Below are 11,588 nucleotides of genomic sequence, written 5' to 3'. Positions count from 1 at the left end.
TATTTAAATAATATTTTTAACTTGTATGGTCATTAAAAACAAATGAGAAATCACTTTTGGCCACTACTGTATATATAATATGTTAATAAAAACCAATCAATACTATAATGTAATATGCTATTAATAATATTGTATTAATTATGCATATGAAAAATATCTTATTTACACATTTTACAAGTAGAAAATCAAAAGTCACAGTATAGACAGAAATTCCAACATTTCTTTTTTTCTTTATCAGAATATATAAACATTTTCAATATATACCGGTACATAAAATGTGTTGCTCCACCTGATGTCATATATAGGCATTAAAAACGTCCTGTAAAAACAATCAACTTTTTTCAAAACTACGTGGATGGCTTCCTCCTCTTCCTCCCACACAGCATATGGAAGGGGGACATTTTGGAGTGGGTTTTCTGTGAGGCTCCTGGAGACTCTGGATCAGTATCTGGGTCAGAATGTGATTGCGGAGAAGCAACGTACACTGGAACAACAGGAAGAGGCGACGATAAAGAGGTTTGTGCCTGATAATCTTGACATGATCTTGACTCTTTTTCCTCAGAATCATTCAGGCCCCTCAAGTGGATCACAAAATTTGACGTCTGCTGTTCCAAAGACATGAAATCCTCTTGGATCTCAGAAAACTGTCACCGGAAAAACAAAACAAATCAAAGCATATCAAAAGCAAGAATATGCTCTTTCACACTAGTTTTGTCTGTTATAGTTTTGATTCAGTCATATTTTCCTCTAAACTGTCAGAATATACCCTGAGCATCTCAGTATGATTGAATCTTCATCAGAGGCTGTTATCGCCCAGTGATGTATTATAGTACATCATACTTTACATGCACATAGTATACTCACATAAAGCAATATATACTATATAGCAAATCCTGGCTGATTGATTGTTTATATCATCATCAAAATGTAGACTGTATTATCTATATAAAAAGTAGGATATATATTATATCCAACTTTTTCTCATACATAAAGTACACTCAAGTAAAGTGATACCGGAAGCTAGTGATTACAGTCTATGAAGTTATAATTATGGATATGGATATGGATATTTTTCGTACAAAATCGCTGAGATCGTATGGATTACTTTTATGATAGATGGATGTGCATTTTTGGGCTTCAAAATCTCAGTTACTATTCACTCCCATTAAAAATCTTGAGAGTCGGGACATTTTTTAATATAACTCTGTGTTTGGCTGAAAGAAGAAAGTCATGTACACCTAGGATGGCTTGAGGGTGAGTAAATTATGGGATAATTTTCATTTTTGGGTGAATTAACCCTTTAAGTTGCTGCGTGAGCGGGACATTTCGAGACTCACACCTATAAGTAAATACGGTTTTCAATCCCAGAAACGGACAGAGAGATCATAGCCACAACAGTGTACTAATGTAATCAACTCCTTGAATGTAGACTATATCATCACACAGCTCTAATCTGCGAAATGTGACAATAAGGCAAGAAGATATTAAGATATTAACATCATGATTTTCTGTAAAACTGTCTTGAAACAATGTGTATTGTGAAAAGTGCCACATAAATAAATTTGACTTGACTATGTGAGAGGCTGTGAATGTCTTCATACCAGATCTGTGTTGGACTGTAATAATTCTTTGGTCCATTTAGAGTCGATGCTGGTACCAAAAGTCCCGGCCAGACCCTGATGGCTGCTGCGAAGTGCCTGAGGAAGAGTAGCCACACTTCATTCCACACTTTATAATATCCAAGTTGCTGTGTATACTTGTCTTGCTATACTTTCTGAAAATATCCTCATAAAATCATTAAACCCTGTCAAATTATTCACAAAGGACTATATAAATGTGTGTATTGACCTGTAAAAGGTTTATATTGGTTTCCAGCTGCGTCCGGCACTGTTGGACTTTGCTTTTGAACTGGCCGAGTTCTGCGAACAGGTTCTGAAGCACACACGACACAAATAAATACACCTATATCAGTAAGCATTCATCACAGAAGGTCAATGTAAGATTGTGTATGGCACAGACGTGCGTCACCTCGGTGTCTGTGAGGACGGCGTGAGGGTCGTGGGCTTCCTGTGTGCTGTCAGGGCTCAGAGTCACTCTGGTGTGTAACTCCTCCAGCAGAGCCCAGCGCTTCTGTAACGCGCTCTGAACCGCACACACACTCACCTCACACCCCCGCTGAACCTGCAGCAGGGACCGCAGAGAGCTCATCCTGACACACACAAAACATGAGCATTAGAAACTATTGGAAAACCCACACTTAACAATACAACACCGTAACATCATAAAACACAATTCTATCTAGCCATGATAAGACAAAACACCAGTGTGGTGTTAAATAGTCATAATAAAGAATGAGTAGGCGTGTGTCTAATCGTTTGTCATAAGCTTTTGCCAATACAAGTGTACAGTGTGAAAAAGAAGTAAACTTTAGCATACTTTTACAAAGAGTACTTACTATGGAAATGATATGCTTAAAAAAAGAAAATAGTTCAAAGCAAACTAAATGTTTTCGGACCATTGCATGTTATATACAATTAAAAATGTATTATAGTTGAAATTTATATGAAATGCGAATACTTAAGGATTTAAGTACATCTTTATATGTAATTTCATAATTACTTCTGCTGTCCTTGAAACATGATTAAAGTGAACTGACAAATGTACTGACAAGCATTTATGGTAAATAAGCTAAATATACTTTATTGTCATTACAACTGAAACTTGTATGTCATGTATTTAAATATATCTGTAATTACACATTTATAACAATGAAGTAAAGATGCAATTAGTACATTTAAAATATATTCATTCTAAATTTAATATCAAATAACACATTTCAGTCGAAATCATAATCAAGTACTACTTTAGTCAACACGTTCAAATAAGTGGACTTTAAAGCGTGACCAAAGATTTAAAAAAATATATATATTTAAACTGTGATTTGAATAAAAAAAATATATATAATATGATATTATTACATAGTGCACTTTTTAGGTCAGAGGCTTAAGTGGCTTTTTTTTTCTCATTAGTATTATGTAATCTGCAAGTACATTTTTTTAAAACTGCATTGTTTTGTTTTATGTTTACTGGGGTGTACTTATAATGTTAGTATGATTTTACATCAAAAATGGTCATAATTTGGAAATAAAAGGCATTTTTCCTACACTTATTTTAGCCTCTGATTTGAACGCTCTGTTGGAAGGGGCGTGTCTGTGTGAGACTTCAGTGTAAACGCCCACTGCTGTGATTGGCTGACGTCTTTGCATATGAAATCGCTAAGTATTATATGTGTGGAACTCTCTTGAAAACTTTCAGCATATTTTTACTATTACAGCTCTCAAGGTTTCAAGGCAGAAAAACCGTGGTAACAAGTGGAAGAAAACGGGCAAAATCCACGAAATAAGAGAAAAAAGTCTTGTTGTGCCTTTGAATGTCAGAATCAGAATCCAAAAAAAGATGGTCTTCATTTTTACAGATTATTGTGGTCGAAGACGCCATTTGAAGCTAAACACGTTTATGGTTGCAAGCCATTAAACGGACAGTTGAAGATTGCACTATTATTTAAAGCATGAATTTTATGTAAACACTAGATCTACATAATATTCACATATAGAGTTCACAGGGGGCATAACTGTATTAGCCCTACAGTTACAGCATAAAATAATATTTATAACATATTAAAGAGACTACATTTATATACCTATAACATTTTTATTTCACATTTCAGACTTTTTTCCTCGCGATTGCGAGCTTATATCTCCCAATTTGGACTTTATAACTTGCAATTGCACGTTTATATCACAATTCACACCAAAAAAGGTCAGAAATGCATGAAATAAGCTCACACTTCTGAGGGGAAAAGGCAGAATATCGAGTTTATATTCAGATTTTTCTCCTCAGAATTGTGAGATATAAACTCGGAATAGTGAGAAAAAAAGTCAATTATTTTTTATTTTATATTTTGGCTTCCATAGAGTGCTACTGCAGAACTGTCCTTTTCTGCCTCTAAGTAGGCCCCGCCAACACAAAACACGTCATTGCTATTTGCAAACACCCAAAGTCTATTACGCCATAGATAGGCACATTCCACAATGAGTCGTTCTCTGGGCTTGGTTTCACTAAAAGCTGTTTTTGGACTGACAAGGAGGTTTTCGGTTCTGAAACTTACAGGATATTCTTATAGTATGATGACCTCTTATATGTCAAAAGCTCAAGGAAAATTAGATTTCTCAGTTCATGACCGCTTTAAATATACTTTTTAAGATTTGAAGTACACTACAAGTACACATTCGATACAATTAAGCAAACTATTTCTCATAAACATTCAAATGAAAGCATGTTTCTTCGCATGTCAGTTTGCTGTCTGAAATCATACATGACATGGCAGGGTGTGAGTTCAAACATAGAAACAGCCACACATATTGAAGCCTGAAAAGTTTGTGACAATTGCTAAATATTTGTCATATCTGTGTATGTAGATCTGTACAGCTCACCTGTCCTGCAGGTAAGAGCGTATCTGGTTAACTCTTTCTTCAATTACACATTTCTCATTTCTCTCCTTCTCTTCCTCACAGGCCCCCCCGCGGAATGTCTGAGACACTGCCTGAATGCAAAAAGACAAATGATTGGTATCTAATGTTAGTAATTCATGTCTAGCAGGATCAACAAGAGCAGTCTGTTTGCAACGCTACATGATTATAAATATGTAATGAGTTCGACATGACAGCATAATGACTACACATTCCATTAATGACAGTGTTCATTCTGACAGAAAGTAAGGATGGGCTTATATGGTTCGAATATGTCAATGCACCACCCATCCTTCAGAGACAAACCTGTAGTCTGGAGAGGAGGCCTCGTATGTGGGGCTCGCTGGGGTCCGGCAGGGGCTCGTGGAGGAGGGACACCACTAAACCATCCGCTAGAACATTTACCAGGGATTCAAGATGACCTGCATCCTGCTGTGGATTTATACTGATACAAACAAGATAAATGAAATTAATGGGTTTTAACCACAGGAAGACAGGGGCTGCATCCCAATTTATATACTTCCCTACTATATAGTTGGCGAAAAACAGTAGGCCTATGTGTCAAGACTTCACAGTCCTCATAAAGAGTAGGCAAAAAAAGTACCCAGATGACCTACTACTATACCGGAGAGGTCGGTTCACATACATAGAACATAGTTTTTTAGAGGTTGTCGAGTAAGGGGGTTTATTAAAGGAATTTTCAGTGCATGTTAAATCTGTGGCATCATGCTATTGATTTTGACAGAAAATACTTTGGGGTCATCTCTCAAATCATTAAAAAAGAAGAGTAAAAGAATACTAAAGCCAGAAGAACTAAACATTATATTTGTTACCATGAGGCCAGTGAATTAAGTCCCGTTCACACCAAAAACAATAACTATAAAGATAACTTTAACGATAACTATATTAGCATCCACACTAGCGAATGATATCGTTCGATGCAGTACTGTCATCTGTCTCTTTAAATGCTTGAGCTCTTAAAGGGATAGTTCACCCAAAAATGAATATTCTGTCAGTAATTACTCTCCCTCATGTTGTTCCAACCCCGTACGACTTTCGTTCATCTTCGGAACACAGTTTAAGATATTTTTGATTAAATCTGAGAGCTGGATCACTCCTCCATAGGCTTCTCTGTAATTGAAACTTTCCGGCCCAGAAAGTTAGTAAAGACTGTAGTCACTTGGACTATTTTAAACATTGTCTTTACTAACTTTCTGGGCCGGCAAGTTTCAATTACAGAGAAGCCTATGGAGGAGTCAATTTTTGGGTGAACTAACCATTTAAAGCAGAATTCTGATTGGCTGTCATTGTTTTATTGTTGTTTATTGGGGGGGGGGGGGGGGGGGGGGTCGATCTGACAGAGATTATTAATTTTAGTTTATGTTCATTTCAACATTTACTGTTAGATTGTTAATATGTATAATATTATTTAACTGACATGAACTAACAATGAACAGTTGTATTTTTACTAACCAAAGTTAACAAAGATGATAAATACTGTGACAAATGTTCAGATCATTGTTAGGTAATGTTAGTAAATGCATCATTAACTAACATTAACTAATGGCACCTTATTGTAAAGTGTTACTTGAATTGAACCCAGAAAATGTCTCTTCTATTCCATTGCTGGTCAAGTTGATCCACATGTGATGTTTAAACTGCTTGAAACACTGGTTAAACTCTGTATTCATGAAATTTTGTGACTTTTTCTCATTTCGGGTCATGAATGTGCGTGCAAAGTTTCGACACATAGGTGTTTTTTTAGAAAGGCTATAAACATTTTGGTGACTACGATGGTCAGGTAAAAAACAGAAAAGCTTTATTTGTAGATTGACTAAAATATGTATTTTAGTATATTATATATAATATACACTCAACGGCCACTTTATTAGGTACACCTGTCCAACTGCTCGTTAACACTTAATTTCTAAGCAGCCAATCACATGGCGGCAACTCAGTGCATTTAGGCATGTAGACATGGTCAAGACAATCTCCTGCAGTTCAAACCGAGCATCAGTATGGGGAAGAAAGTTGATTTGAGTGACTTTGAACGTGGCATGATTGTTGGTGCCAGAAGGGCTGGTCTGAGTATTTCAGAAACTGCTAATCTACTGGGATTTTCACGCACAACCATCTCTAGGGTTTACAGAGAATGGTCCGAAAAAGAAAAAACATCCAGTGAGCGGCAGTTCTGTGGGCGGAAATGCCTTGTTGATGCCAGAGGTCAGAGGAGAATGGCCAGACTGGTTCGAGCTGATAGAAGGGCAACAGTGACTGAAATAACCACTCGTTACAACCGAGGTATGCAGCAAAGCATTTGTGAAGCCACAACACGCACAACCTTGAGGCGGATGGGCTACAACAGCAGAAGACTCCACCGGGTACCACTCATCTCCACTACAAATAGGAAAAAGAGGCTACAATTTGCAAGAGCTCACCAAAATTGAACAGTTGAAGACTGGAAAAATGTTGCCTGGTCTGATGAGTCTCGATTTCTGTTGAGACATTCAGATGTTAGAGTCAGAATTTGGCGTAAACAGAATGAGAACATGGAACCATCATGCCTTGTTACCACTGTGCAGGCTGGTGGTGGTGGTGTAATGGTGTGGGGGATGTTTTCCTGGCACACTTTAGGCCCCTTAGTGCCAATTGGGCATCGTTTAAATGCCACGGCCTACCTGAGCATTGTTTCTGACCATGTCCATCCCTTTATGGCCACCATGTACCCATCCTCTGATGGCTACTTCCACCATGTCACAAAGCTCTAATCATTTCAAATTGGTTTCTTGAACATGACAATGAGTTCACTGTACTAAAATGGCCTCCACAGTCACCAGATCTCAACCCAATAGAGCATCTTTGGGATGTGGTGGAACGGGAGATTCGCATCATGGATGTGCAGCCGACAAATCTGCGGCAACTGTGTGATGCCATCATGTCAATATGGACCAAACTCCCTGAGGAATGCTTCCAGCACCTTGTTGAATCTATGCCACAAAGAATTGAGGCAGTTCTGAAGGCAAAAGGGGGTCCAACCCTTTACTAGCATGGGGTACCTAATAAAGTGGCCGGTGAGTGTATATTTAAGACTTGAAATTAAGGGCTCATCTTCTGAATCATCCCAGGAGAATTCGCTTGTTTGTTTCTTGTTTTATTTTGTGTCTATGCAGCTAATTTTGAATATAAAAATATGTGGTTCAAAGTCAAACTGACTCCTATCACAAAGAATGGAACTAATTTAACACAACAGGAGATCACAATTTCTCATATTTTATGACAAGCCACAATAGAGGTTTTCTGTAAAAGCATGACTCTTAAGTGTTTTTCATAGTGTTGATTTATGGCGAATTGCATGGAAACAAACTCATATTTTCAAATCAACAGGAGTGTTAAATGTGCAATTACTGTATGTGAACAAGAGAATCTGGGTTTGTTCTCTCTCACCTGGCCTGCTGCTGGTTTTCAGCCGTTTTTCTCACTATCACCTCATCATTGTACGGTAAATGCTGAGAAAATCACACAAAAAAAATACAGCAATATTTATTTACGTGACATCATTTCAATTGTTGAAGCTGGCAAAGGATGCGAAACTAAAATCACTATTGCTCTGAAGCACATGTTAAATTCCTCAAGATCTAAGAAGTCAAATAAATTCAATAGTAGACTGACCTGCTTTACTTTCTGTCCATTACCGAGCAGGAATCGTAAGGCTGAAGCACACAGAGCCGTCACGACACACATCAGCCCAGCGAGAAGCAGTCGACACACGGCTTCAGTCAGACTGACAGACTCCTCCAGAACAAACCAGCACACGGCTGCTGCAATCGGAACCAGACACTGACTCCAGTTCGGCCAGTTTCTCCAATGCAGTCTGAGAGAGAGTGAATCATAATATCGCCACAGTCTAGGCTAACCCAAAGGAATCTGAGTAATGCTAGGGTCTTGTGGTGGTTGTCAGGGAGTTGCTATGTTGCCATGCGCTGGGCAGGTCTATATATAATCAGGCCCCTCCTTTAATGTAAGTGGGATTGTTTTTAGCCTGTTTTATTATCTGTTTTATGTCTGAACACTTATTGCAATTTTGAACCCCATTGACTTTAACTGAAAAGACAAAATAAAAATATAACACTGAGGCATTTCTCTAAAAAAAAAAAAAATCTTTTATCCCTTTAAGGGAATCACTCACTACGGAAGTATTTGTAGTAGTCAGTATAATCATCTATACGTTCGTATGTACAGTAGTTACAGTATAAGAACTGAGAATCTGAAAGTCTTTTCCTTTTTGAAAATGAGAAATACACTTTAGCATATGTCAAATGCAATAAAATCAAGAATCTGTGATTTGTTCATTCGATGATAATTCTATTATTTACTGACAAAAGAACAGAGAAAAGATTTTCAAAGTTTTCACTGACCAACTTCTTATTCGTATTTTGTAAGTATAAACAAATGTTGATTTTGTTTGTTGATTTCAAAGAATTTAGGTCTTTCACCTTCTACCATACAGTAATATTGTGAAAATATTCAGGGAATCCAGAGAAATCTTAGTCCGTGTAGGGCAAGGCAGGAAACCTCTGTTTAATGTGTGTGACCTTTGACCCCTCAGCTGGCATTGCATGAGAAACCATCATGCTACTGTTAAATACAGCCACATGTGCTCAGGAGTACTTTGGAAAACTGTTGTCAGTTAACACATGACCCTGCATCAAGAAATGCATCTTGAATCTCTGTTACGCAAGGAGAAAGCTATACATCAACTCTGTGCGTAGATGCCGCAGAGTTCTCTGGGCCCGAGCTCATCTCAGATGATCCAAAAGACAGTGGAAATGTGTGCTGTGGTCAGATGGGTCCATGTTTCAGCTTGTTTTTTTTTTTTTGGAAAAACAGGCATCGAGTTCTCAGTCCCAAAGAATAAAGGGACCATTCAGATTTTCATTAGCGAAAGGTGCAAAAGCAAACATCTGTCATGGTATGAAGGAGCATCAGTGCAAACGGCATGGGTGACTTGCATTTTGCATGTGTGTGTGAAAGTATCATTGACATAGAGTCGTATATTGGGATTGTACAGAGACATTTAATGGCATCAAGATGACATCTTTCCTGGGAAGCACGAAAATGCCAGGCCTCATTCTGCACATGCTAAGACTGAGTGGTTTCTAGCCACTGTAGAAAGGATGTGCCTGACTTCCTGCAGTCCAGATCTGTCTCGCATTGAAAAGGGGAATCAGACAACGATGACCACAGACTGTCGAGCTGCTGTCTTGTATCAGGAAAGATTGGGCAAATATTCCACTTGCAAAACTTCAACAATTAGTATCCTCAATTCCCAAATGATTACATTTAAAAGGTGTAATTAAAAGGAAAGCTCATGTGACACAGTTGTAAACATGCTTTTTTTTTTTTTTTGGAGTGTGTTGCAGCCACCAAAAAAATTTTTTTTCATATACAAAATACACATAAGTTGGTCAGTGAAAACTTTGAAAATCTGTTCTTTGCACTTTTGTCAGTTAAATAAAGTTTCAAGAGAATTAACAAATCACAGATTCCTGTTTTTATTGCATTTTACAAAATGCCCCGACTTTTATGGATTTGGGGTTGTATTAAAACTGTCTTGTGTGTATTTAAAATATATTTATTATTGCAAATTTGTAATAAAGAAGTTGCAATTTAGTACATTTAAAATATATTAACTTTCAAATGTTACATCAAAAAACGCTACAGTTGAAATTATAATCATGTACTTCACATGTCCTAGTATGTCAACACATCAAAATCAGTGTACTTCTTGAAAAAAGATAATTAAAACAATGTACTTTACAGTAAAAATGTTGGTTACTATATTTTAATGTGTCCCTGTTATAGTGTACATTTAAGTACTGAGTAATAGTAATTAACAACTGTACATGGATTTGGTTTAGGGTTAGTTGCATGTTTGAATATGTAACGTGTAACAAAGACATATTAGAATAAAAGTTTTACCAAATTTTTAATTTGACATTATTACAAAGGGCACTTTTTAAAGGTGTACTTAAGTGTGGTAAATTAATGCATGAAAGTGGTAAATATAGGCTGTACTTTTGAAAATAGAATAGCAGGACACTGACTACAGGTGCACATTCAATGCAATTCAGCACACTTCTTTTTTACAAGGGTTAATCTACTCTCAGCAGCACTCCAAACACCCACCTCATCCATCTCCACTCTCTTCCATCTCTCTCCTCCACCTCTCGTGTGATCATCTCGTTCTCCTCTCTTCCATCCTGTCCTCCTCTGCCTCGTGTCCCGCTCGGCTCCCAGCAGCTCCACACATGTCCAGCGCTCAGCTGAGGCATGAATCCTCATGGACGCCCTGCGTGAAGTGTTTGTGTTGCTCAAATCATTCTGTGGAGACCAAACACTGGATTTTCCAGTTGTACCAGTCGGTCCAGCAGGTTTAATTCATCAAAGACTAATCTTTATTGTTTTCCTTGTTGGGTAAGAATGTGAGGAATGTGGTATGGTGAGGGAAGTTGGTGAACTCGAGGCACTTGTGCCAGCTGTCACCGCTCCCATATAGCCTACACAAGATATGTCATCATAAGGTCACGATACAAAATATAGGCTAAAGCAGGTGTGATCCTTGTGAAAAAACTAAAGTTAATAGTAGGCCTACTGAATGTGCACTTTATTGTAGGCCTACTTAAAATCTTAAAAGTAGCCTAGGCTATATTTAAAAAATAAAATAAATAAAACTGTAGCTACAAGCAGATATTATATGAATATATGAAGGAGAAGGACAAAACGTTCTTCATTTATGTTTAGGTTTGTTCTGAATGTTTACAATGTATACATATTTTTGATATCCTCAATGCCATATGTGAGTGTAACGTTAACAGTAGGCTAAATGCCACGTTCCAGGCAACCTGTAAGTAACCCGTGTTTTTCCAACCTTATACCCGTGAAAGTGCACTGGAACGGCAGTCAAACCCGTGACTTCCCACCCGTGAACTCGTACTAGATCGATGCACTCCCAGTTACGACTCGAGCTCTGACGTCACATAGCCCGCGAAACCATACAAA

At 37.6% G+C, this 11,588-nt stretch overlaps 1 protein-coding gene across 1 annotated transcript; it reads right to left on the bottom strand.

Moving 5' to 3' along the window:
- Nucleotides 1-207: 207 nt before the first annotated feature.
- Nucleotides 208-10,914, bottom strand: si:ch211-151h10.2 (uncharacterized protein LOC567699 homolog). The gene is made up of 9 exons (XM_056234298.1): nucleotides 10,716-10,914; nucleotides 8,199-8,400; nucleotides 7,974-8,035; nucleotides 4,836-4,974; nucleotides 4,494-4,603; nucleotides 2,029-2,209; nucleotides 1,849-1,932; nucleotides 1,602-1,697; nucleotides 208-644 (listed from the first exon to the last, which is right to left on the bottom strand). Exons 1-9 carry the CDS (start codon nucleotides 10,859-10,861, stop codon nucleotides 348-350), a joined length of 1,317 nt encoding a protein of 438 aa, XP_056090273.1. The 5' UTR covers nucleotides 10,862-10,914; the 3' UTR covers nucleotides 208-347.
- Nucleotides 10,915-11,588: the final 674 nt, after the last annotated feature.

The sequence above is a fragment of the Rhinichthys klamathensis genome, unplaced genomic scaffold, assembly GCF_029890125.1.
Source record: "Rhinichthys klamathensis goyatoka isolate OS25496 unplaced genomic scaffold, OSU_Roscu_1.1 h1tg000391l_1, whole genome shotgun sequence".
NCBI lineage: Eukaryota > Metazoa > Chordata > Actinopteri > Cypriniformes > Leuciscidae > Rhinichthys > Rhinichthys klamathensis.
This window is presented reverse-complemented; position numbering and strand designations above follow the sequence as displayed.